The 27,208-nt window shown below is 36.3% G+C and overlaps 2 protein-coding genes and 2 long non-coding RNA genes across 8 annotated transcripts; 3 read left to right on the top strand and 1 right to left on the bottom strand.

Moving 5' to 3' along the window:
* The first annotated feature begins 5 nt into the window (after window positions 1–5).
* LOC148191258 (uncharacterized) lies at window positions 6–11,834 on the top strand. 3 transcript variants are annotated; one of them, XR_015783001.1, is made up of 5 exons: window positions 6–915; window positions 8,781–9,025; window positions 9,119–9,254; window positions 9,354–9,437; window positions 9,538–9,843. It is a non-coding gene; the product is annotated as an uncharacterized LOC148191258 (long non-coding RNA). The 3 variants fall into 3 exon arrangements; XR_015783002.1 differs by lacking the exon at window positions 6–915 and adding an exon at window positions 11,477–11,834 and having other exon boundaries at window positions 8,707–9,025; window positions 9,538–9,680; XR_015783000.1 differs by lacking the exon at window positions 6–915 and having other exon boundaries at window positions 8,707–9,025.
* Window positions 2,452–5,159, bottom strand: LOC148191259 (multiple organellar RNA editing factor 1, mitochondrial-like). The gene is made up of 4 exons (XM_088102183.1): window positions 4,681–5,159; window positions 4,288–4,385; window positions 4,137–4,202; window positions 2,452–3,976 (listed from the first exon to the last, which is right to left on the bottom strand). Exons 1-4 carry the CDS (start codon window positions 5,043–5,045, stop codon window positions 3,666–3,668), a joined length of 840 nt encoding a protein of 279 aa, XP_087958309.1. The 5' UTR covers window positions 5,046–5,159; the 3' UTR covers window positions 2,452–3,665.
* A 2,456-nt stretch (window positions 11,835–14,290) lies between the features above and the next one.
* LOC148191257 (ribosome biogenesis protein BOP1 homolog) lies at window positions 14,291–20,889 on the top strand. 3 transcript variants are annotated; one of them, XR_015782953.1, is made up of 19 exons: window positions 14,292–14,547; window positions 14,641–14,775; window positions 14,875–14,958; window positions 15,059–15,213; window positions 15,978–16,095; window positions 16,211–16,312; window positions 16,410–16,566; window positions 16,670–16,778; window positions 16,853–16,955; window positions 17,069–17,219; window positions 17,302–17,434; window positions 17,550–17,656; window positions 17,902–17,972; window positions 18,068–18,128; window positions 18,662–18,889; window positions 18,996–19,080; window positions 19,528–19,706; window positions 20,286–20,507; window positions 20,591–20,889. XR_015782953.1 is itself a non-coding variant. In XM_088101908.1 (18 exons), exons 1-18 carry the CDS (start codon window positions 14,434–14,436, stop codon window positions 20,369–20,371), a joined length of 2,148 nt encoding a protein of 715 aa, XP_087958034.1. In that variant the 5' UTR covers window positions 14,291–14,433; the 3' UTR covers window positions 20,372–20,889. The 3 variants fall into 3 exon arrangements, 2 of the variants coding, with proteins under 2 accessions (XP_087958034.1, XP_087958033.1); XM_088101908.1 differs by having other exon boundaries at window positions 14,291–14,547; window positions 15,978–16,065; window positions 20,286–20,889; XM_088101907.1 differs by having other exon boundaries at window positions 20,286–20,889.
* Window positions 20,890–23,187: 2,298 nt separating this feature from the next.
* LOC148191256 (uncharacterized) lies at window positions 23,188–25,493 on the top strand. Its single transcript, XR_015782907.1, has 3 exons — window positions 23,188–23,257; window positions 23,363–23,454; window positions 25,236–25,493. It is a non-coding gene; the product is annotated as an uncharacterized LOC148191256 (long non-coding RNA).
* The last annotated feature ends 1,715 nt before the right edge of the window (window positions 25,494–27,208 follow it).

Genomic DNA, 27,208 nt, shown 5'->3' with positions numbered 1-27,208 from the left:
ATAACCTGATTTTGACGGTGGAGACGTGAGAAAAGGCTTGAGCGAAGGAGTATTCTTCTGATGATGCACATCTGTGTGGGAAAGTAAGCACTGACGCGTGCTCAAGGAGCCGAATATGTGGCGACTGATATGTGGTGCAGCGTGGAAGAGAGAGAAATATGGAGCACCATGGAAATGGAAAATGAAAAATAGAAAGGGTGCTTGGAAGGTGGCTAGAGGAAGTCTTTGGACTCTCTAGCCTGACTTGCAAGAGAGAATAGTTTCTATTTCAGAAATCCTAATTCTCATTAATCTCAAAAGTCCTTTTACAAGAGAGGAGTTGGATATTTATAATAACCCATGCTCCTTAAGAGTTAAGCTAGGAAAGGTAAAAATACAAAAGAAAGACTAAGTCAAGTAAGATTCCATCAGTTACTGCTGTAGAATGGCACCGGAAAGGTGACTACTTTTCAACAGTGATGCCAACAGATATCCTTTTCAACACCGGAAAAGTGTCACCCCTGACATCTGAAGTACCATGCCTAGGCACAGGATCTCTTCTTTCTCCTTGTCCCGGTCGTCCAATGTTCTGCTGTGGCATATAACTCCTTTCCCCTTGTCCTCCTGGAGGTCCAAAGCCCTGCTGCTGAGCATATTGTGGATAATTCTGCGGTGCTTGATCAAAGGTCAGTTGGGGGTATAATTTTCCGATGCCAGATCATAGTTCTGTTGGGGTGGATAATTTTGCAACCCCTGACTATAGTTCTGTTGGGGTTGAAGCTACAGGGAGCATGTGGTTCGTGTCCAAGCTCTGTTACAACAATGAAATTGGGCATTGAGCGTCGATTGATGGAGAAGATCCCTGAAATAGTGGCGGTTGGACCTATAGCTGATGAAGAAACTGGTCTTGAACTAAATGAAGAAAACATAGAGAAGGTTAGTTCTGTGTTCATCATTTACTGTTCATCATGTACTATTCATTAATACATAATCATTTTCACCATTCATAAGAAAACCACCAAGACCGAACGTTCTGTCATCAAAGACCGAGGACGAACGCTGTAAATGAGACACAAAAGACGCTCGTTCGTATCAGAGTACGAACGACAGAGAAACAGTTACATTCCGGAATGGTCGAGTAAGGTACTGTTAATTGGACGGACGCTACTTTGCAGGAGAAGAGTACGAGCGCACAAAATAATACCGAGCGTCATTCAGGACGAACGCTCAGCATAAGACCGAGCCTCATTTGAGCGAGCGTTCAGAATAAGGCCGAACACCATTTAGAGCGAACGCTCGGTATGAGACCGAGTCTCATTTAGGACGAACGCTCAGTTCAAAACAGAGCACCATTAGGACGAGCGTTCAGTATAAGCCGAACACCCTTTTGGACGAGCGTTGGTGTGAGACCGAACGCTCCAGATTTGGCGATGTTTCGCCTTCCATCAATGGGGACATGCCACGTGTTTTCCCGCCTAAAATCAAAATGCAAAAGCCCACTAGATCCAGCCCAATCCCGGGAACGGCACAGCCCAACGCCAGCCACACTCAAAACACTACGTCCACTACGTGGACTAGGGCTTGGGGGGCTTATGTACCAGGTAGCGCCGGGTAGGGCCGGACGCCGTACGGAAGGACGCCCAGGTAGATGCCAGGTAGTGGACGTGGGGCGGGCGCCGTACGGAAGGACGCCCACTGGGTGGAACCTCTGTCTGTGAGAAGAACTTTGAAGAACTCACATGGAGTTCTATCACTACAAGGTAACCCCGCACTCTCTACACTCATAGTGTTCTTCAAGAAAATGGCGAGAGACGCGTCTGATTTGTACCAGAGAGTGCCGGGCGGGGCGCCCAGGTAGATGGACGTCCGCCCGTATCCATGCACATACCACGCAGGGGACTAAACAAACGACCGTCCGCCATTCCCGATGTTAGACGCTTGGGAGATTATCTCTTAGGCAAATGTGAAGGATCGAATAGGGTAAGGAGGGCGCCCATATCACGTGGGCAGACGCCCGTATCTCATGGACCGACCCAGTCGCTAATCACTATGGTGTGGGTAAATCGATCTGGTTTGGGGGTAAGTAGAAATTAGAAGCTATTGGGCTATTTTGGGCCGTGATTAACCTTTCACTAATCCCAAGCTCATAGCGAAAACTATAAATACAGGTCCATGGTGAGTGGTAGACAGGTTACATTGAATGCACATTTATTGCTGTCCTTAAGAGGAGCCATAGCTCTGAAACTGACTTTGGCATCGGAGAGTCTTTTGCAGGTCTCCGCCCCCAGGATTGAAAGGAGAGCCAAGACTTGGAGGGAGTATCAGCCACCGAGACAAGAGCGCAGAGGAATTGGGAGGTCTGGAATAGCACAGCCCTACACATCCGAAACAGAAACTGACCAATTTGCCACATGAAACAGCAAATTCACAATTATTTTTTGTTCCATTCGTCACAACGAGAACGGAAAGAGGAGTAAGAGAGCAAAGCACCACGTGAAATTCACAGTTCAACCATGTTCAAAAAAACAAGGTAGCCAATACTAACTTACATACCACATTCAACTTTGTCACAACAGTGCATGAACTAAATTAATCGATACACACCCACAGCTCAATGAATCAATATTCCACCAAAGGGAAAGGACATGCAAATCAACTTAGAATGTGATTAGTACTTTAATACAAGCCGCCCACATGCCTCAGACTACTCTCAATATCTTCCCTGCAGAAAAGAAAAAAGAAAAATACAAAAACAAGTCACCTTTAGTATTGATCGAGACAAAGTTGATAATTTTTCCAACAGAAAAGAATACGTAAGATCTAGCCTCAATGAATACAGTTTCCCGCAAGAAAATTTTTTGAACTAAATATTAGCATCAATTTTTATCTCTATTCTGACTAATTTGACCAATAAACAAAAACTTGAATATACTCAATTTTGGGTCAGTAGAATACATGTCCGGTAAAATTGTCTGGGCCAGAAGGTGGATGTTGAGACCCTGTCCGTTCTTTGGCAAGATGAGTTTCCTGCTTAGCCTGTTCAAATTCCTCCATGTATGTTGGCTTGAAATTCATCGTATATGACGGTACAAAAGTGTCACCCCTGACATCTGAAGTACCATGCCTAGGCACAGGATCTCTTCTTTCTCCTTGTCCCGATCGTCCAATGTTCTGCTATGGCATATAACTCCTTTCCCCTTGTCCTCCTGGAGGTCCAAAGCCCTCCTGCTGAGCATATTGTGGATAATTCTGCGGTGCTTGATCAAAGGTCAGTTGGGGGTATAATTTTGCGATGCCAAATCATAGTTCTGTTGGGGTGGATAATTTTGCAACCCCTGACTATAGTTCTGTTGGGATGGAAAATCAGGTGATGACTGACCATAGTTCTGTTGTGGGGGTAAATTGGGTGATGCTTGGCCATGATTTTGTTAGGGAGGATAGTTTTGTGATGTCTGGCCATATTTCTGTTGTGGTGGATAATTCTGAGATGCTTGGTCATAACTTTGTTGGGGAGGATAGTTCTGTGATGTCTGACCATATTTCTGTTCTGGTGAATAATTCTGAGATGCTTGGCCATAATTCTGTTAGGGTGGATAACTTTGTGATGTTGGGCCAAAGTTCTGTTGGGATGGATAGTTTTGTGATGCTTGGCCAAAGTTCTGTTGGGGTGGATAGTTTTGTGATGCTTAGCCAAAGTTCTGTTGGGGTGGATAGTTTTGTGATGCTTGGCCATAGTTCTGTCGAGGCGGATACTGCTGTGGTGATGCTTGACCATAGTTCTGTGGGGGTGGATAATTTTGTGGAGGCGCATAGTTTCTTCCATCCCTTGGCATGGACTCCTGAGCACCGTAAGAGGGATTCCCTTGGGAGCTTGTCACTGGATTCTCTTGTCGGTTGTACTGACCAGGACTCCTATTCCGGTCTCGTCTTCCCTGATTTCTCCCATACTGTACTGGTGGAGGTCGGGGGATAATGGTTCCATTAATGTACTGATCTCCTATTTATCAACCACGAAAACATGCGTTGCAATCAAAAAGGGTAGCAAACTATTGAAGTCACATGATACAACTAATACTGAAATTGAACAAGAAATGAAGACATCCAATCAACTTCTTAAGCATGGAGAGATCTTCTGAAAAGAAAAAAAAGAATCATACCCCCGTACTGCTTGTTCACTGGATCAATATAGGAATCGGGTAGCACAAAGATGACTCCAGGAAGACCTGTTCAGATGCAACAAATCAAACATAAAATTCTATCTTCTCGACAGTAAGATGGAATTCGAGAGTGGGAAACGGGAACAAATACCTTCAAATTTTTTAGACTCTTCTTCGGTCATGACTGCCTGAAAGCCTGTGTAAGTTGTTGTGCTGCACGCATATATCTTCTGCTTCGCTTCTTCCACACTAAAAAAACACATATTTAAGTAAAGACCACTACGAACAGATCCACACAGTATCCAACACGCTCTCAACTAAAAATGAATTAAAAACCACAGCATGTCATGGGGCTTCTAATTTTTAATCAACGAACTTCACTCATGATTTCGTGGTTATCAATAAATTTAGGTTAATAATAGAGTGTGTTACTGGCCCTCCTCGATATTTTTTCACAATATAACCTGTTTCAGGACTATGAGGACGAGGACAATAATCAAAACATTGTGATAGGAAGAGTGGTACAAGACATGACGGGAGAAACCTGATGTTGAGGCCTTTGGCACAAGTTTCCTCGTAAACACGAACCATTTCTTCGGGAGGGGGTTTGTTGTCCCTGGGGAAGTCCATGACGAAGAGCCAGTGGTTGTAGTCGCAGCCCTCGAAGAGAATGGTATCGGGACCTATCTCTTCGGGGATGTTGCTCTGCGAGGATCTAACAGAGAGGAGAGAAGTTGAAGATGATCTGAAAGAACGGGACTGAACCACCCCCTTCAGAGAGTGGCAATTCCATGAAACGGCGCACCTGATAGGGGCGGAAAACGATGGCGCATGCGTGGCGGAAACGGACTGGGTGACGCCGGATAGTGCTCTGAGGGTTCGGCGGAGGCGAATTAACGACGACGCCATGAGAGATGGTAGGGTTTTGGAAGATTAGGGTTTTAGGAATCTCTTTCTTGAAATCTTTGAGACTGAACCTCCTTCAATGGGTTAGGAAGGGATATGTAAGTCACTTGATAGTGTCACGCAATGCACCTGCTTTGATTAAGTATGGCTTTTGCACCAAAGTAGGCAAATATGCCTTCTTTATTACCAAAATAGGCAAAATTTGACCGAAAGTGAAGTCGTGGGGGGCCAAAACGACTTCAAAAGAAGAAGTCGTGCCCCCCTGCACGACTTCACACTGTTCATAGGTACATTGTTGAAGTCGTGCATCCCAAAAACGACTTCTGGATCCTGTAATCGATTACATTGATTTTGTAATCCATTACAGAGTGTTGAAACTTTCTGAAAAAATCGCGCGCCCTGCGCCCCTTTGTTGCGTCCGAGCGCGGACGATCTGTATGTGGACGAGCGTTCACTGAAAATGGACGAGCGTCCACTTCTCCTGCCGAGCGTCCACTTAGCGCATCTCGACGAGCGTCCTCTTAGCTAGATGGACGAACGTCCTCTTAGCTTTCTGGACGAGCGTTCTCTCTGCCTGGCTGGACGAGCGTCCTCTTCTGCCTGGGTGGACGAGCGTCCTCTTCTGCCTGGACGAGCGTCCGCTTCTGCCTTGCACCAAAACAACCTGGTAATCGATTACACATGTTTTGTAATCGATTACCAGTGCTTTTGGTGGCATACAAATTTGAAGTCGTGTAGGGTGGTCATGATTTCAACATTCTGTAATCGATTACCATTACATTGTAATCGATTACAAAGTCTTGAAGTCGTTTTTGGGGTGCACGACTTCAACACTGTTGCTATGAACAGTGTGAAGTCGTGCAGGAGGGGCACGACTTCTTCATTTGAAGTCGTTTGAGCCCCCCACGACTTCCCCATTTTCGTAAATTTGGTTGAATTTGCCCATTTTGGTAATATTATAGGCAAATATGCCTAGTTTGGTGCAAAACCCGATTAAGTATTCTATATAGAATTAAATAAAATAATATTTTTCTTTGATTAATTAATTAAAACTTTAAGCAACGTACGTATGAAATATATAATCCAGGTTTTGTTACTTCTTTAGTAATTTTAATTCAGCCCATTTATTTTTAATTGTTTTTATACAAATTTATATTAATTTAAAACTATTTGATATTTTATATATATATATATATATATATATATATATATATATATATATATATTATAGTTGGGTTGACAAAATTTTCTTTTATAAATATACTTGAAGGGACTAAATACATTAAAGTTAAAAAAAAGGATTATTTTATTATATAGAATTAAATAAAATAATATTTTTCTTTGATTAATTAATTAAAACTTTAAGCAATAACGTACGTATGAAATATATAATCCAGGTTTTGTTACTTCTTTAGTAATTTTAATTCAGCCCATTTATTTTTAATTGTTTTTATACAAATTTATATTAATTTAAAACTATTTGATATTATATATATATATATATATATATGTGTGTATTATAGTTGGGTTGACAAAATTTTCTTTTATAAATATACTTGAAGGGACTAAATACATTAAAGTTAAAAAAAAGGATTATTTTATTTATATATTAATTTTTTAAAAATAAAAGATAATTGGGCGAAGGCCGCCTAAAGCTTAAAAAAACTCCATACATATATAAATTAATATACTAATATAAATAATATAAAATAACGTAACTAAATTAATATTATACAATATTATAAGTTTAACCTTAGATCAAATATATTTACAAACTTTTATTTTGAGCGATGATAACAAACCATAAACACTTATGAAATAACTTTTATAAATTACACAAATGAAATGAAAAACAAAAGGAAATAGTTAATGAACTGAATAAATTAATATACTTATTCAGACAAAAAATAATATATTTTAAATATTATTATGATAGGCTCTCCAAACTATTTTAAATACTTGAATTCTTAATATTTAATATTGATAATAAATGTTGTTAAAATATTATTTAATATAATAATAAACTTGCTTATGGATGATTTATAATTTTAAATCCTTGTTTTATTTTAATTTGTAAGTTTTTATATTGTTTGTCTATGTAATATATTTGTTTAATTTGTGTGTCAAAATATTTTTTTAATATATATGATTAAAGTTGTCCTAAATGTGTAAAAGACTTATTTATATAAAATGTATTGCTAAACTTACTTTGTTCGTTTAATCAATTATGTTTTCAAATTTATATAATAATTTTGTTATAATAGTTTAACGAATGCATGAAATGAGTTTTTTAATGTGTTTCATCATATTCATCTAACTATTGGATAAAAAGCACAGTGTATTTTTTTATGTTTACTATAATTTGTTTAATCAATACATTAACAAACAAACAATATATATGGTTAGACTTATTTAATTAAAATATTTACACACTTATACAAAATTATTTGTATATATATATATATATATATATATATATATGATTTATGTTAATTTTTTGTATTATACAACATTATTTTAATTTTTACATAATAAAAATATGAGAAATATTCAACAATAAAAATATTTATATAATAATTAAATATAAAAATGATAAATACAACTTTTTTATTGACATTGTTTTTGCAAAAAAAAATTATTACATGACAGTTCTCTATATGATAGTATAAATAATTTATATTCCCAATATATCTATAATGTTTTTTTTAAATACTATTTTTAAGACATAAAACTAAAATATATTTTTTTCTAAATTTAATTTTATTATGGATAAAGTAATTAAAAACCATAAAAGGTTAAAATTAAAAATGAAATCTTAGTATTAAAAATAATTAATACTTTAAATTAAGTTGATCATTAATAATTTATTAAATAAAAAATAATTATAAAAATGAAATAATAAAATAAAAAACGAAATAAATAAATAAATACGAGATAACTAAGTCTGTCTTTGTTTTTCTTATTTCTATCTCAATATATATATGAAAATAAATTAATAATTGTAGTTACATTATTAAAAAAGGTAACCACTTTTTACTATTTAGATATATATTTTTTATTTTAAATTGTAATTAGAAGTTTAACAAAAATATTAAACATGTATGTCTTTTATAGATTAGAAATACATGTGTACGTGTCTATTTTTTATAATAAAAGAATTATTATTATAATAATGATTCAAATACAAATATTATTGAATTATAAATATTTTTGATAAAAAAGAGTGAGTTGTTTTTTGTTTTTTTGTGGTGTAAATAATTTTTTTATCACGAGTATTTATTTAATTTAAAAATCAATTACTTCAAAAATAAAAGTAAACAGAATTACATAAAAAAAAGGAAGTAAAAGGCACCCTTCATCAATGTTAAAAATTATCTACTGTTTTATTTAAAACATAATTAAAGGTAAAATAAGAATATAAGATAAAACTATTTATATATTTCATTATAAATTTAAAACATAATTTAAAAATAAAATAAGAATATTAAATATATACATTAAAAATGTAAAAAAAAAGGAAAAAATGAAGAATTATATAATTTCATAAAACTTAACGTTATTAAGATGTTAACATTAAACCTTACAACAAATAATTAAAACTAAATCAACAAAATTATGTAATTTAAGATTTATATATATTTTTTTACATTTTAAAGTGCAGATATATAATTTGATTTGCTTAAAAAAAATCATACTATGATTCCTATATTGCTTAGGGTACAATTTTATTTTCTAAAGGCAGAGTTTTATGAAGATTGGGCCTAACAAAAAAGCAAAGGCGTGGGAAATCAAATTGCGGCTGACTGAGTAACGACTCGTAAAACCCTTTCCCTCCTCAAACAAAACCCTAACGCGCCCTAACTTTGAAAATGAAGGGGAAGAAGAAGACGATGCCGAAAAACGACGTCCACGAAGAAGAAGCTCCATTGCCTTCTGATAAGGTTCCTTCGCCATCAGTATCCGATTCTGACTCTGACTACGAGGTGCTATTCTCAAGGAATTATGACTTCATATAACTTTTTGTAACTGTGACTATATACTAATGCTAGAAGTGTACTTGTGTATTCTGTTTGTAGGACTCTTCTGCAGATGATGACGAATCTTCTGTCTCCCCTGGATTCGCAAGCTGAATCAGAGTTCGAAGAAGGTTCCCCTGAGAATGGTAGGTCCGGCGATTTAGAAGCCGAAGGAACTGAATCTTCTGTAGACGAGGTAAACTGCCTTCTATTCTTAATAACATGGCATCTTTAGCGAGAAGGCCGCGTTGTTGCTTTTGTTACCATAAGTAACGAGTTGAAGAAATCGTTGCAGGACATTATCAATGGTGAAGGCAGTGGAAATGAGAGCTCTGACCTCCATTAGCCAGGAGCTGAGAGTGACTCCTCCGAGGATGAGGTGATCACTGTCATTGTCTTCTGAAACAGGCTCACGTATTGGATTTTGCCTCATTCTAAGAAGCTGTGTTATGCTTACGCCATTTGTGTTCCTTTTATAGGTGGCTCCTCGAAACACTATCGGAGATGTACCTTTGAAGTGGAATCATATTGGATACGACATAAAGGGCAAGAAGATCAAGAAAAAGGAAAAGCAAGACAAGTTAGATTCATTTTTTGCAAACGTTGACGATTCTAAGAGTTGGTTAGTTTCATTCCTCCTGTGCTACTTATTTCCTTCATTTCAATTTCCATTATTGTATTCTTTTCTTCTCATAATGCTTATAAACACCAACACTCAACTTTACATCCAAGTACACACAGAGAGTATGTTCCTCGATGTATATAATATTTTCTTTGAGACGTTACATTTGGTATCCTTTCTATTATGTTGAGGCCTAAATTTTGAATTAGCATTGTTATTTTTTAAACCCTATGCCCCTAAGCAGAACAGATTACAATACATTAAAGAAGGTAAATTGGGTAATTTTCAATAAATAAACAGTGAAGAACTATTATAGGAAGCTGGGGAAAATAGTCAATCATTTATTCAAAATGGGTTCAACCAAATGCACACTAAATATGTCTACCAAAGTCTAATAGTGGAAAAATTGGTAGAATCCTACATGTTCTGATGGAAATACCAGGACATATAGTCTAAGAACTTGAAATTTATGGGTTTAATTTTTTCATCTTTTATATATTAGCCACTTGGTTTTGAACTTTTCCATCAGCCATGGATTACAAGATAAGTATGACCATGGTATTTTGTGGTTGGGTTACAAGGGCAAAATAGCTTGTTTTTGCACGAGTCCTATTATGAAATTATTTCTTATTGGTTTCCTTTTCTCTTGTTATAAGTATAGCACGTACATCTGTGGGGAAATATTATCTTATACTGAGCGTTCGCTATAACTGAGGTTCAGTCTTATACTGAACGTTCGTCCTAATGATGTTCGGTTTTGAACTGAGCGTTCGCTCTAATTGTTGTTCGGTCTCACACTGAGCGTTCGTCCTAATAGTGCTTCGTTTTGAAATGAGCGTTCGTCCTAAAATGGGGCTCGGCCTTATACTGAGCGCTCGCTCCAAAAGGTATTCGGTTTTATTGAAATAGCGTACGTCCGAACTTCAGATTTGCCACGTTCGGTCTTTTATTTAAAATTCACGAGCGTCAGTTAATCTAACTGATTCTCAAGGTAATAACGTTCGTACAATGAACAGTATAATATGTGTTCCCGTACGTCATTGAAATCCTACCGTTCATACTGCGCTTCGAACGTGCGTCTTTTGGTCTTGCTCACAGCGTTCGTCCTTGTTGACAGAACGTTCGTTTTCTGGTGTCTCCCTCTTAATGATAAAAAGGGTATATGAATGATGAAAATGATTATGGAATGATATATGGTGAATGATGAACAGTATATGAGATGAAATAAAAATATGAATGTATGATGAATAGTGATTGATGAACAGTATCTGAGTTGATATGAAAGTTATGAATATGAAAGAGCGTTTCAGGTAGGAACGACTCATGGATGAATTATGAGAATTTGTAAAGTATGACCGTGGCCAGACTTAGCAGGCGATTCGATCCTGATATTCCGTGACTACTCATCTTCACATAGAAGGGGTATGTCATGCGTGGGAATGGGAGGAGGTCCTCGTCACATAACTGTAATTTGGGCGAAACCGTCACATAACTGTAATTTGGACGGAATGGACTAACCTCGGGTGGCAACTGATGAGAATGCCAGTTACCACACCACCCGGGTGCGCGAACGTCGTAGCTACACGGGAAATCATACAGTCCGGACAATCAGTCGTGTATTGAGTTTTCTGTTATGCGTGCGTTGAAATGTACATGTATGATGAATTGTTTAATTGAAATTGTATGTTGATGCATGAGTTAAATTCCATAAGCTTACCCTTACGTTTTTCCTTGTGTTGTCTCGTTTTGTACGTCCGTCTTGTCATTGCAATGATCATCCATGTGGATGTGAGCAGAAGGAGACAAGCGTTTGGAAGAAGAGGCGATGAACGAAGAGAACTTGGTTGAAGTCGAAGTGAAGACTGAGCAGTGAGACGCTCGGCCAGTTGTATTGGTGCTTATTAGAGTGGTCGTTCGACCACCTTATGTTTGCATTTTAAGATTTCGACCGTTCGGTTTTCCCTTTGTAAACCGTTCGGTCAAGATTTCTTGTACGTTCGTTTTAAATTTATAACCCCTGTGTATGGACGTTCGTCTTTGCGCGTTCGTCCTTATTGTTGTAAAACTGTACTCAAGGACGCTCGTCCTCGAGCGTTCGTTCGTTTGGTTTTTATTTTTAGTTGGAAAACTGTACTGTTTTATTATTAAATGTGATTTTTCAATTATATGGTTTATTACTGTATTTTTGGGATGTCACAACTACCCTCCTCTACATGAAGATGAGTATCACGGAATATCAGGATGAACAGCGAGTTCTAACTTATCCACAGTCATACTTTACCAAATTTAATATTTAACATATCTGAGACGTTCTCCCTGGAACGCTCGTTCAAAATCCATCATCATAAAATCACTCAATATAGTGTTCGCTCTGTAATTTATTATCATTTATCATCATTCTCATCTTTAACTTTAAGAGCATAAAAGGACGAACGTTCAGTCCTTTGAAGGATTAGGACGAACGTTCAAATAAGGCACTGGATGGACGAACGTGACTATCTGTTTGGTCAGTTAAATGAAACGACTCAATTTGAAGGAGTACTGATACTTAGAAAATTTCATAATAAAGATCTTGAACCAGATTCAATATAAGAAGGATGGTTAATAATACTTAGAAATTTTCTTTGAAGAAATTTGCACATGGAAGACCGATACTAGTATTAGAACGAACGTAAGAATGTGAATATTCAAATACTTGAACGAACGCTATTTTATCCAAGTGGTTATTCAATAATACGAGCGCTTAGTATGTGACCGAGCACTGACTATGACGAACGCTAGATAGATGACCGAGCATCAATTGAGACGAACGCTTGGTAGAAGACCGAGCGCTACTCAGGACGAACGTTCGATATAAGACCGAACGCTATTAAGGACGAACGTTCGGTATCAGACCGAACGCTATTAAGGACGAACGTTCGGTATCAGACCGAACGCTATTAAGGACGAACGTTCGGTATCAGACCGAACGCTATTTAGGACGAGCGTTCGATATAAGACCGAACGTTACTTATTTTAGTATTGTTTAATTTAAGGCGTGCGATAACTTTATGCTGAGCCGAACGCTCAAACATAGTAATTGAAATAAGGACGCTCGTTCTCAAACCGAATTCTTCCCAAATTTAAGAATTCTACTCTAAGTCTTTTTCAGGGAAAAACCGAACGGTATAAGACCGTACGATTGACGAACGTAATTTATCATAGGGAGAGTTTATCATATCCAGATTTTCCAACTTTCTTAACTTTAACATTTTTCATACGATTCATACTTTATAAATTCATATCCACATTAATTTACATACTATACAGATTTCATTACATTAATAAATCCAACTATACTATAGTCATACACCTTTCATACGAATCCAATTCAACATGCATTTCAACCAACAGAAGACATATTCAAACAGCACAACAGGGTTCGTTCATGCAGATCCAGAATAGCACATATACATATATTTCATACAGACAACCCATATCATGCCTTCATATAATCATACAAGTATAAATTAAATATATAAGCTTCCCTTACCTGGACAGCAGTGTTCGTTCTAATGCAAATGTTGAGTTCGTCTCTTACGGCGTTCTACCCTCAGTTTCACTAAACCCTTTCACTTGATCTAAACACCAAAATCAGAGATTACTCAGATACAGTCCATGCATGAACCGAGAACATGGTTTCGCATGAAACCCTAATGGACGAACTACTAGAGAAGGGAACTTACCAGCTTAGATTCTAATTCTGTTCGGTTCAAACTAACGTCCGCGTCTCCAGAAAATGAGGAGTTACAGTAGAGAGAAGGTGACTGGTTCTAGAGAGAAGTTGGAGAAGATGAAGGGTTTGGGTTCTGAGGAAGAAGATGAGTGGTGCAGGTGAGAGAGGGAGTTTTCAAAAACTCAGTTTTGTTAAACCCACGTTCTCTCGGACGAACGTCTCCCAGGTTGACACCTGCACTCCCATTTCTGAATTGGAAGCTTCTCGCGTGACACGTGGCGTGCGTGCATGTGCGTGCATGTGGTGCAAAGTGCGTTTTTAATGATACAGAGGAATGATGTGGTGCGGTTTTCCGTGTCCGGCAGAGTAATGAATCAGTTTAAGCTAATGGGTTTTTAATGGAATAAGCATTGATTGTGGTGTGCATTAATTTGATGTGACAGGGAATTATTACTGCTAATTATTTAGGGTCTCACAAAAAGTAAACAGAATTGCATAAAAAAAAAGGAAGTAAAAGGCACCCTTCATCAATGTTACAAATTATCTACTGTTTTATTTAAAACATAATTAAAGGTAAAATAAGAATATAAGATAAAACTATTTATATATTTCATTATAAATTTAAAACATAATTTAAAAATAAAATAAGAATATTAAATATATACATTAAAAATGTAAAAAAAAGGAAAAAAATGAAGAATTATATAATTTCATAAAACTTAACGTTATTAAGATGTTAACATTAAACCTTACAACAAATAATTAAAACTAAATCAACAAAATTATGTAATTTAAGATTTATATATATATTTTTACATTTTAAAGTGCAGATATATAATTTGATTTGCTTAAAAAAAATCATACTATGATTCCTATATTGCTTAGGGTACAATTTTATTTTCTAAAGGCAGAGTTTTATGAAGATTGGGCCTAACAAAAAAGCAAAGGCGTGGGAAATCAAATTGCGGCTGACTGAGTAACGACTCGTAAAACCCTTTCCCTCCTCAAACAAAACCCTAACGCGCCCTAACTTTGAAAATGAAGGGGAAGAAGAAGACGATGCCGAAAAACGACGTCCACGAAGAAGAAGCTCCATTGCCTTCTGATAAGGTTCCTTCGCCATCAGTATCCGATTCTGACTCTGACTACGAGGTGCTATTCTCAAGGAATTCTGACTTCATATAACTTTTTGTAACTGTGACTATATACTAATGCTAGAAGTGTACTTGTGTATTCTGTTTGTAGGACTCTTCTGCAGATGATGACGAATCTTCTGTCTCCCTGGATTCGCAAGCTGAATCAGAGTTCGAAGAAGGTTCCCCTGAGAATGGTAGGTCCGGCGATTTAGAAGCCGAAGGAACTGAATCTTCTGTAGACGAGGTAAACTGCCTTCTGTTCTTAATAACATGGCATCTTTAGCGAGAAGGCCGCGTTGTTGCTTTTGTTACCATAAGTAACGAGTTGAAGAAATCGTTGCAGGACATTGTCAATGGTGAAGGCAGTGGAAATGAGAGCTCTGACCTCCATCAGCCAGGAGCTGAGAGTGACTCCTCCGAGGATGAGGTGATCACTGTCATTGTCTTCTGAAACAGGCTCACGTATTGGATTTTGCCTCATTCTAAGAAGCTGTGTTATGCTTACGCCATTTGTGTTCCTTTTATAGGTGACTCCTCGAAACACTATCGGAGATGTACCTTTGAAGTGGTATGAGGATGAACCTCATATTGGATACGACATAAAGGGCGAGAAGATCAAGAAAAAGGAAAAGCAAGACAAGTTAGATTCATTTCTTGCAAAAGTTGACGATTCTAAGAGTTGGTTAGTTTCCTTCCTCCTGTGCTACTTATTTCCTGCATTTCAATTTCCATTATTGTATTCTTTTCTTCTCATAATGCTTGTAAACACCAACACTCAACTTTACATCCATCTACTCAGTACACACAGAGAGTATGTTCCTCGATGTATATAATATTTTCTTTGAGACGTTACATTTGGTATCCTTTCTATTATGTTGAGGCCTAAATTTTGAATTAGTATTGTTATTTTTTAAACCCTATGCCCCTAAGCAGAACAGATTACAATACATTAAAGAAGGTAAATTGGGTAATTTTCAATAAATAAACAGTGAAGAACTATTATAGGAAGCTGGGGAAAATAGTCAATCATTTATTCAAAATGGGTTCAACCAAATGCACACTAAATATGTCTACCAAAGTCTAATAGTGGAAAAATTGGTAGAATCCTACATGTTCTGATGGAAATACCAGGACATATAGTCTAAGAACTTGAAATTTATGGGTTTAATTTTTTCATCTTTTATATATTAGCCACTTGGTTTTGAACTTTTCCATCAGCCATGGATTACAAGATAAGTATGACCATGGTATTTTGTGGTTGGGTTACAAGGGCAAAATAGCTTGTTTTTGCACGAGTCCTATTATGAAATTATTTCTTATTGGTTTCCTTTTCTCTTGTTATAAGTATAGCACGTACATCTGTGGGGGAATATTATTTTATAGTTTGTTAATGTTACTGTCCTTCTAGAAACATATTTGATCTGTCTACATTCTTAAACATTGAAGGCGGAAAATCTATGATGAGTACAATGATGAGGTAGTTGAGCTGACAAAAGATGAAATCAAACTTGTCCGTAGACTGCTCAAGAACCAGGCACCACATTCTGACTTTGATCCTTATCCGGTATGTGTTTAGTTTCCATCTTATTTTAATTTTTAGGGATTTTGAGTACAATTTTAAATATAATTAGTGTGCACAGTTTTCTTCCTAAATTTCATCTCTCCTACATAATATTCAGGATTATGTTGACTGGTATAAATGGGAAGATGCCAAGCATCCATTGTCTAATGCTCCTGAACCAAAAAGGAGGTTTATTCCTTCAAAGTGGGAAGCTAAAAAGGTAACCATTCCTTTGTTTACTAATGTGGAGATGTTCAGGAGGACATTGGAAACAAATTGATTTTTCTTATCACTTTTAAACTTCCGTGATTCTACAGGTTGTACAATATGTTAGAGCAATTCGCAAGGGAACAATTACTTTTGACAAACCAAAAGAGGAAGATGGTCCATATCTTTTGTGGGGAGATGATTCTGGTTCGACAGAAAAATCAAATCATTTGGCTTACATTCCTGCCCCTAAGCAGAAATTACCTGGTATTAACCTTTTGGAGAGCCAAAATCTACTAATAGATAATATTTGTTTTTGCTTCTGATTTTGGTGTACCTTGGTGATTGATAACATAATTTCATTTTGTAGGCCATGATGAATCTTATAATCCTCCTTTAGAGTACATTCCAACTCAAGAGGAGATAAATTCTTATCAATTGATGTTTGAGGAAGACCGTCCTAAGTTTATTCCAAAAAGGTACTTTGTTTCAGGGCAAACGTTTTTACTCCCTTCTTTCTGTAGTGTCGGGCTAATAAATGTTACTTGGTCAGGTTTACGTCTATGAGGAGCATCCCTTCATATGAGAATGCTATGAAGGAATCCTTTGAACGTTGTTTGGATCTGTACTTGTGCCCTCGAGTTCTGAAAAAGCGCGTGAGTGAAATATCTGTCAGAGAACTAGTTTACTGATTTGATTTTTGGTGCGAATGTGTGTATACTATAATTGGTATAATTTGTTCACTTTTTCTTTTCTTTCCGTGTTCTAGCTTAATATTGATCCTGAATCTTTAAAGCCAAAGCTTCCAAGTCGAAAGGAGCTTAAGCCTTATCCCATAACATGCTATATTGAGTATAAAGGCCATGAAGATGCTGTTACATCAATTTCCATTGAAGCTTCAGGGCAATGGATGGCTTCAGGTATGAATATTGATGACATATATTGCTGTTTCAATTTAGGAAGGATGGAGATGGGTCTCTAACTTTTCTGCTATCTGCTCAGGTTCAAGTGATGGAACTGTCCGTGTCTGGGAGGTTGAAACTGGCAGATGTCTTAGGTGGTGGGAAGTTGGTGAAGCTGTCAGCTGTGTTTCCTGGAATCCTCTGCCTGATATGCATATTCTAGCTGTTTCTGCGTAAGTCTGATTTTATCGGCTATTAAGAGTCATATACCTTTTGTTCTATAAAATTCTTAATGATTATATATGGTTTGATTGTGAAAATAAATCAATGGTAAATCTTTGGTTTTAGGGGACAAGATGTACTTCTACTGAACACTGGTTTGGGGGATGAAGAATTGCAGAACCAGATTAAGGAGCTTCTCTGGATTGACTCTTCAACAGCATCAGATGACTCTGGTCAGTGCTTTTGTCACTTTGGTTTTGATCTAAACATTCAATAGAAGGCTCCAAGAGATCCAAACTCTCAAGTTGGCCTATGAACCCCAACTGAGCTTTTTATTGGAAGGGGGATCGGCTTAAAGTTTAAACCTAACTGGTCACTTGGGTGAATGTTGATTTGTTATTTATATCAATGCTTATGAGATTTTATGTCCCAGAATCGTGGTTTTGTTTTTTTTTTCTAATCATGCCCGAGTTTGCAGGTGATAAAGCACCTAGTGTAAGCTGGCTTAAAGATGACAAACATATGGGTTTAAGGTTAAGGCACTTCAAGGTGTTTTCACATTTGTTTCCATTTCCATCTTGGTTCACTTGTTGATTGAATTTCTGTAGTTGTTCAATTAAACATTTGTAGATTTGTTTTTGCAGACAGTTACTGCTGTAGAATGGCACAGGAAAGGTGACTACTTTTCAACAGTGATGCCAACAGATATCCTTTTTAAGTGTTTCTTCTGATCAATTTATGCATACCTAATTATTCATTGGTTTATTGCTCAACACTACATGTCTCTGGTGATGATTGTTTATGATTTTTTTCCTTTATATTTTTTGGTATATTATTGACTTTTGTTATTGTTGGGTGTATGCAAATAAACGTGCACGTGCTTTCATTGCACAAATATTAGTGCAACATATCTTGATGGCAAGGGAATCTTATTTTGTTCAACACAGCACTAGGCATGGCTGGCTTTTAACTTCAATTAGAATAAACATAACCTTTTGGCCTTGAGCTGCTATTTGTCGTGTTATTCCTCCTGTTGCATGCCATGCATCATTAATGGCTGTGTTTAGAATGTGGTTTCTTTACCTATGGAATTTACTGAAAACAAATCGTATTAAACTAGTTCTTGATTACCAAATTTTTAGCTGAATTGTTTTCTGACTGAATTATATGAAATTTAGAGGGATATAAATATATTAAACTAAGGGGTTGGTTGGTTTTTTCCTTGACAATTTCTTTACGTGAGTCCAAAGCAGTTTTGATACACCAGTTATCCAAGAAGCTTACGCAAAAACTTCCTTTCAAATTACATGGACTTGCTGTTAGGTCAACCTTCCATCCATCCCGTTCCATCTTCTTTGTTTGTACGAAAAAGAACGTTCGTGTGTATGATTTATTAAAAACTAAGGTCATAAAAAAGCTTGATACTGGGCTTCGTGAAGCCTCGTCTATTGCAGTTCATCCTGGAGGTATGATTATTGTTGTCATAGAATTATATTGTAATCACTTCCTCTTCTACTCATAAAATGCAGAATGTTACTCATCATAATTGTTTGTCGTATGTATTCCATGCAGGTGATAATTTAATTGTGGGTAGCAAAGAGGGCAAGATGTGTTGGTTTGACATGGACCTTTCATCTAAACCATATAAAATTCTTAAGTAAGTATTTTTTTGTCTGCTAATTGAAGGAATGCAAACTCGTTACTTTTTTTTGTGCCAGAGTAGTTCTCTGCTTGTCAACGCACAACTTATTATATAGTATTGGGCTATAAAGCCTTCCATGTCCTTTACCAATTTCTGTGGTAGCTGATTAGAAAATTAGCTATGCCAGTGAATGTGTCAAATTATGTTGATGTTATATTATGATAACAGCTCCCCCATTCATTATGTTTAAATTACAATTTCCTGTTTAATTGGGATATCGTTTGAAATTTTAATTTATTATAACATGATGAGTTCCCTTTGTGTTAGCATGGCCACTTCATATATATATAGCTACAAAATTTCATTATTTGAAAAAACTAAACTAACAGGGCGTAGAGGACATAAAATAACTATGGTTTATTTTTTGTATTGGTCAATGGTTTAATAATTTTATTGTTGCAGGTGTCACCCAAAAGATATCAACAATGTCATCTTTCACCGCACATATCCATTATTTGCTTCATGTTCAGATGACTGCACTGCATATGTTTTTCATGGAATGGTTTATTCTGATCTCAATCAAAATCCCCTTATTGTTCCTTTGGAAATTCTTCGTGGTCATACCAGTTCAAATGGCAGAGGTGAGTCTTTATGTTAATAAATTTGGGATCCAATTTTTTTTGAAAGATCAGACCAACTTAAAAAATAAACGAGTCCAGTGTTTTAACTATCAAATCAGTTCAGGATAGAAGGATCAGAGGAGCCTAGATGTTATAGCCTTGTCTAGAAAGGGAAAAAAACAAGTCAAGCATTTGAAAACTATAAAATCAGTTTAGGATAGTACTTGGTAGGAGGATAAAAATATCCAAACTATAGTACTTTTTATGTTATAATAATGGCACAGTCTTGTTTACAGATAAATGGATATTCGTTATACTGGCTGCTTTGGTTCTAGATGATTGATTCATTAGCGTAGGAAAAATAAACAGTCTCTGAATGATCAGTCCAACCTTCCAAGCATTTTGTTGGCCTTTGTTTTCATCTTTATGCAATATGTAGATGTAATCTGTTCTCACGATTGCCGTTATTTGATAAACCAACCCTGAGTATGTGGTTGGTTGATGATTGCCCATTACATTCTTATCTGACAATGCATTCGAGAACAATTACTTATATGCTAAATACTTCTTGATCTTACTTGGAAGTTGTCTGCATTGCAGGGATACTAGACTGTAAATTTCACCCTAGACAGCCATGGTTATTTACAGCTGGTGCTGATAAACTGATCAAACTTTACTGTCATTAGTATAAATACGGATATACAGGCGTGTGATTGGTCGACAAAATCTAGGAGGGTAGCCTGCAACTTTTCAACAATTTTGTTCCTCATTTCTTAAATAGAAAACACTGCAAGGCAAAATGAAGGGCACCCAAAATAGCAGGTTCTTGCTCTGGTTTTTTGAATTGTTTTTGTTTTTCACACATATTTGTCGTTCTAAAATCTTTAACCGAAGTATCATTCCAGGAATTCATATCTACAAAACCTCGCTTGCGGTTAGAATAGAACTGCATTTTTTATGTAACATGTCAGGTATGAGAAACCAAATTATTCGAAGACACCCAGCGCATGCTATTTGAGGGAGATTGAATGTGGCATTCTGTTTGGTTGTATTATAGTTAAAAACATCGAGTAATACTGTTTACAGTTTGTGTACCTTTTTAAAAGACGTCAATTACTGAGTTTGCAGTTTCGACGGTGTAGTGAGGCTTGCCACAAGAAATGAGCGCAATTATTCCGTGTTATGAAACACAAGATTTATTTTAGAGACTACTGGTAAATTTATATTATTGCTTTAAATCTGCGCAATTGTGTTTAAAATTGCGTTGTAGTAATTGGGTATCTCGAGTAAATTATGTTTGTACATTGCCAAATTAGGCTTCTTACCGTTCTTTGAGGAAAATGTTCGCATTAACCAAGTATCAAGACAGCGATGCAAAAGATTGTTCTGAATGATAAAAACCCACAGTTGTACTTATGAAATAGGCGTATTAGTGTGCGTAGATGGGGATTAATTTTAGAATCGAGTAATAGGAAGGAAAAAGGTGTAACTTAATTACGATGCAGTATAACATTTCTCAGTAGTAGTCTGATCAAAACGCGATTAAAATAGAAGTAATGTGTTAGGATATAAAGAATTCATTAACATGATTAGAATATCATTGGTTAGTTAGTTGATTAGATGGGTTGATTAAATACTAATAGGGGATGAATGAAGTAAAGGGGAGATAAAAAATTGTTACTATAATGCATTGACTCCTTTTAGAGGGGAAACCATTTTTCCTTTTTATTCAATACAAAACTGTTTCAACTTTCAGTTTCCCTAAAGTTGGCCAGACCTGCGAAATCTCTAATAATCAAGGAGAATTAGGTTGGAGCATTGGAAAACATGATATGCAACTGATAAAATAGCTTTCATTTCTAACAAAATAGGAAAAATCAACCATCTCCGTACCTTTACTAAGGCGTTCATGATGCGTTAATGGTGATACCATATTCGGGATTTTGTGCATGCTTATTAGTTTGATCGAAAACCTAGTTAATGGAAAACAGGAGTCCAGACAAAAAATACGATTTAATACTTAGTGATAACCATAACAAATAAATTAATCTATAGTTTGATTACAATAGCAGAACCCTCATCCATTGTAAAAGCGTGTGACTGACGATTTTCATAAAAAATAAAAAGAATCATTTGACAGCATATATTATAACTATTCATAACATGTAACACTTTATTTCAATTACTGTTGTACATGAAAAATTACAAGAATGCCATGATAGTTCTATTCTTTCGAAATAAAGTATCATAAAAGCTGAACTGCTGCTATGGCAGGTATTTTTTCTCACAACTTCTGTGTAACAGCTACACGCACAGTCATGACACTAGCAGCGGGGCCTGTGATTCTGATCTTTACTATTGGCTCATCAATAGCCACCAGCTCAAGAGTTCCATCAGCAGCCCCGACCAAGTAGGGCCTTATTTCCTCAAGAACCTGAACCAGTTTATATAACATTAAGATTTTCACTTCATACTAATGTTACAGAAATTATATTAGTCATTTATACAATAACTGAACAGGTCTTGCTTGATATAGAAACTTAAAAAGATAGAATAAAGTCCAGTGTTTGAACCATTTCTTACCATCTATTGACAAATATACTATGATCTTAGACCAGTCTCAATAAACACAATCCTATGCATATAACATATGAAAAACAACATATACAGTTTAACAGCCTAGCAGGATAAAGCATCTTTCTTATACTGAAATGCAGAGCTTGATATTGAGGCCTAAACCTCATTATAACAGCTAGTAGTTAAACAGAAGTCTCTTTCCATCAAATAAACAGTGTACAGAACTGAGCAACATATGAGGTAAAGACTTCAATGTGCAACAGATTTTGTATCATATTAATGGGAATCACGGGAGGGTCTTAATGTGTGTAAATTATTACTAAACTTACCCACAAATAAAAAAAGCATTCTTCACGAAAAATGTTTAGCCTTTTCCCAAATTGTTTGAATTCCACAGATGACTTCCATCAACTAACTTGATTACAATGTAATATACAAAAGTTACCAATATTTATCATTCAATTATTTTTTGTCAGATATATTCGTATATCCGCTAGATTGTTTCAAAGAAATCCCAAGAAACATAAAAAAAATATACATTTAAGTCCCACTCAATCACTATTTATATATTCATATCCTCTAGATATACTGTGAAACCCTGATAAATTAATATATACAAATCCTGATCACACTTTTAAATGCACTGTGCCACGTCAAATTCCACTCTTTTCCTCTCTGCATGCACTAATGCCATCTGTCACGTTGGAAGCTTCCAAAAGCTGTAGTGGAAATCAGGTGGCAGTACGTGAGTGCACCATCGTTTGACGAGGGAGAGAAAAACAATTTCTCTGAAAACACTTCTCTTCCTTCCATGCAATCTTCTTCTTCCTCAAGAAATTCTGGCCTTCCATCTTTTCTGCATTTTCTCTGAACTCTTTCATATTCTCTCTAAGATAACTCACCTTCATCTCCTCCAATCTCATTTCAGACACCGTAGGAAACCTCTCTGCACCGTGAGCATTCTTCTGAACCAAACAGAACTGAGAACTGAACTGGTAAGTTCTCGTCTCTGCACTTTCATCTATTTAGTTCATGCGAACCAATTTCTGGTTGCATGCATGAGTTATAGGTCTGAACCTTATGTCATTTTGGTTTATTAGATTTAGTGAGAATCTTGGAGTGACTCGTTGGGTAGAAAGCCGTGAGAGCACTAGAGAAACCATAAGCATTTGGGAGTTCACTGCTAGACCAGGTAAGGGAAGCTTGAGTAATTTAATTTAACACTTGTTTGATGTTTATGACAGCAATGAAGTGTACTGAATGTTTGAATTGTATGAAATCTATGAATTTTGGAATATGCAAGCACGAGTCTATTGTACTGATTGTATATGACTGATAAACTTGGGAATTATATGTTGATGATGTTATTGGTTGAGCTGTATGCAGAGAATGAGTTGTATATTCTGGAATGTGATTGAAATTCTGTATGGTGTGGAATGATATTGTTTTGAACTGTATGTAAATGATGGGATGTTTGAACTGAGAAACTGGAAAATACTGTATTGATGAGATTCTAATATGAATTCTGTAATGTATGAGATTTATGGTGAAGGTGAAATTATTAAAGTTCAAATCATATGAAATCTGTGAAATTATCGTGTTTGAAAAATCTGGAAATTTTGATCTTCTCTGATTGATCATGTACGCTCGTTATCGAACGGTCTTATACCGTTCGGTTTCTCTGCAATTTCCTTTAGAATAAGGGTTCTTTCATTTGGAAAGGACTCTGATTAAGAACGAGCGTATTGGTGTCAAGAGTTAAGTGTGAGCGTTCGGCTTGGCCTAGCTTGTACCACGATTGAAAATAAATTGAAGCATAGTTAGGACGCTCGGTTTTGTTTACCAGCGTGCGTCATAAGCAGCGCTTAGTATTAGACTGAGCGTTCGTCCAAAGGAACTCTCGGTTTTAGATTGAGCGTTCGTCCTAGTTAGCGTTCGGTCTGATACCGAACGTCCGTTCAGATGAGCGTTCGTTCTATTTGGTGCTCGGTCATTGACCTAGCGTTCGTCCTAAGGAGGGTTCAGTTTCTACTGAACGCTCGTCCTTATCATTGCTCGTGAGCGAACTTCACAGCGTTCGTTCAATTTATTAATTAACGTTCGGTCTTTGACTGGCAGTGTTCGTTTCCGAATTTACTAATGCTCTGATTAATTATCTGAAATCATTTAAACTGTAATGGTCCTTTTCATTTAACCTCAAGTCTTTATACTTAGAATTTTCCTAAGTATTATTTGGATCTTTTAGACTCAATTTCAATTAAATTAGTCAATTGTCTCAACGTCTGTGAATGAATAATGGTGCGTTTCTTTTGTTCAGAAACGTGATAGCAGTGTACTGTAATACAATCATCTGAATCTATTAAATGATAAACTTTGTTTAAATTAAGAGAGTGGAACATAGAATGAAAATGTGAATAAGAGAACTGGTTAATAAGGTGTGAATGATAGTGTGAATGAATTTTATGGGATTGGATTGTGAATGAGCGTTCCAAGGAGGAACGTCTCCATGATGTGAATAAGAGAAGTAGTGTAGTATGACCATGGAAAAGCTGCTGATGGCTGTTTATCCTGATATTCCGTGAGTGCTCATCCTCATGTAGAGGGGAGTAGGTCATGCGTGGGAATGGCAGGAGGCCCTAGTCCTACTGAGTACTTTGGACTGATAGGGTTAACCTCGGGTGGCAGCTGTTGAGTGTATCCCAGTTACCACACCACCCGGGTGCAAGAACGCCTGTAGATACATGGCTTCATACAGTCCAGACAGTCTTTAATTATGAGAATTTGGATAAGTTACTGTATGCGAGAAAATATATCTAATGTTGTATGAAATGTATGATTGATTTACTATGTTAAAATATGTTGATTGTATAAATTAAATTACCTAAGCTTACCCTTGCGTTTTCCTTGTGTTGTCTACTGTTTCTGTATGTCCGTCTTGTCAATGCAATGATCATCCGTTGTGGATGTGAGCAGATGGTGAGGCACCCCTGGAAACAATGCTGGAAGAAGAAAATTTGGAGGATGCCAACTTGGTAGAAGTTGAAGTTAAAGCTGAGCAGTAGAGTGCTCGTTCCGTAGTAACTGTTAGATTTTCTGTACTGTATTTTGGAAGTTCTGTATATAGTTTTGCAGTACTGTTCATCCAGAATTTGATATTGTATTTTTGATAGATCCTGAACGCTGTAATTGTAGTACGTTCAGTTTTAAATTTTGAGCAGCTGTTGTAAATATTAAGACTGCACTGTAATTTCAGTAAATGTGATTAATTCTGATTAATGGTAATTACTATTTATTGGGATGTTACATATATTGTTTCCCTCTCAAGTCCCTTGGTGCATGTGAACATCTGTACTTGTGCGATACCATTTGAGAGAGAAAAAAACATTCTACCAGTTTTCTCAACAAAACTACAAAAAGACGAACGTTCTGTCCCCAAAGACCGAAGACGAACGCTGTAATTGAGACCAAAAAGACGCTCGTTCGTATCAGAGTACGAACGGCAGAGAAACAGTTACGTTCAGGAATGGTCGAGTAAGGTACTGTTAATTGGACGGACGCTATTTTACAGGAGAAGAGTACGAGCGCTCAAAATAATAACGAGCGTCATTTAGGACGAACGCTCAGTATAAGACCGAGTGTCATTTTGATCGAGCGTTCAAAATAAGGCCGAACACCATTTAGAGCGAGCGCTCGGTATGAGACCGAGTCTCATTTAGGACGAACGCTCAGTTCAAAACAGAGCACCATTAGGACGAGCGTTCAGTATAAGCCGAACACCCTTTTGGACGAGCGCTGGTGTGAGACCGAACGCTATTCTGGGCAAACGTTAGATTGGAGACCTATCGTCAAAAGTACGAACGTTAGATGTGTATCAAAAGTACCAGATGCACAGTTCTTGGCCGAACGCTCAAGCGAAGTATTTTAACAGGAGGACGCTCGTCCTCGACTAGGATTCCATCCGGATGATAGAATCCCATTTCCATTTTGTTCACCAAGAAAACCGAACGGTCAGTGACCGATTCAGTAACGAGCGTCAAATATTATGGGATTTAAAGAATAGAAATTTATCAATGAATACTCAGATACAAACAGTGCTTGGCCGAACGCTCAAGCATAGCATTTTAATGATGAGGACTCTCGTCCGCATCAAGGGATCTAACCAAATGAAGGAATCCCACTTCAACTATTTTCATCAAGAAAACCGAACGGTCAAGGACCGTTCAGTAACGAACGCACAGGCAAAGTAGTTTAGCCGAGGACGCTCGTCCTCAACCAGAGTTTTATTTTTATTTATTGTTTATGTTTTTGTTTTTATTTATTGTTTATGTTTTTATTTTTATGTTTTTATTTTTATTTATTTTTATGTTTTTATTTTTATTTATTTTTATGTTTTTATTTTTATTTATTTTTATGTTTTTATTTTTATTTATTTTGCTGTTTATATTTTTATTTATTTTTACGTTTTTATTAAATATCTATACTTATGTTACATACTTTTGTTTTTGTATTTTATTTCGTTTATGTTTTCATTAAATATCTATACTTATGTTACATATTTTCGATCTCTGTGCTGGAGGATAATCGTTCTGACATTATTGATTTTTTGAAAGAAATAACTTTTGATGAAATTATATTTATCTTTTGGACTGAAACTATATTACTTTGTTTCATGTGTTTGGATATATCTTTTACACTGTCTAATATACGATTATGTATAAGTTTCATCAAGTTTCTCAGCCGAACAATCACTCAAGACCTTTGTGATACCAATGGCTTTAATCTTCAGAAGGATTTTTGTTTATATTTGGTGTGATATAACTAGTACCTTGTAAATAAAATTCCTTTGCCGATTAAGAAAATATACTACTACCCCTACCTTTTCATAATGTTGCAGCCAAATTTTTATGTTTTGGTAAAACCATATCGAGTGTGTTACCAACAGTCTC

The sequence above is a fragment of the Vigna umbellata genome, chromosome 11 (genome assembly GCF_029865625.1).
Source record: "Vigna umbellata cultivar VRB3 chromosome 11, Vumbellata_1.0, whole genome shotgun sequence".
Classification (NCBI taxonomy): domain Eukaryota; kingdom Viridiplantae; phylum Streptophyta; class Magnoliopsida; order Fabales; family Fabaceae; genus Vigna; species Vigna umbellata.
Note: the sequence above shows the minus strand (reverse complement) of the source record. Positions and strands in the feature narration are given on the sequence as shown.

Excerpts from the sequence above, each read along its gene's own strand:
- LOC148191257 (XM_088101907.1), top strand. The coding sequence starts at position 14,434 with ATGAAGGGGAAGAAGAAGACGATGCCGAAAAACGACGTCCACGAAGAA. Across the intron at positions 14,959-15,058 it reads GTGACTCCTCCGAGGATGAG|GTGACTCCTCGAAACACTAT; the intron begins GTGATCACTGTC and ends TTCCTTTTATAG. Across the intron at positions 19,707-20,285 it reads TACCAGTTCAAATGGCAGAG|GGATACTAGACTGTAAATTT; the intron begins GTGAGTCTTTAT and ends TCTGCATTGCAG.
- LOC148191259 (XM_088102183.1), bottom strand. The coding sequence starts at position 5,045 with ATGGCGTCGTCGTTAATTCGCCTCCGCCGAACCCTCAGAGCACTATCC. Across the intron at positions 4,386-4,680 it reads GCCAAAGGCCTCAACATCAG|TGTGGAAGAAGCGAAGCAGA; the intron begins GTTTCTCCCGTC and ends GTGTTTTTTTAG. Across the intron at positions 4,203-4,287 it reads AGAGTCTAAAAAATTTGAAG|GTCTTCCTGGAGTCATCTTT; the intron begins GTATTTGTTCCC and ends GCATCTGAACAG.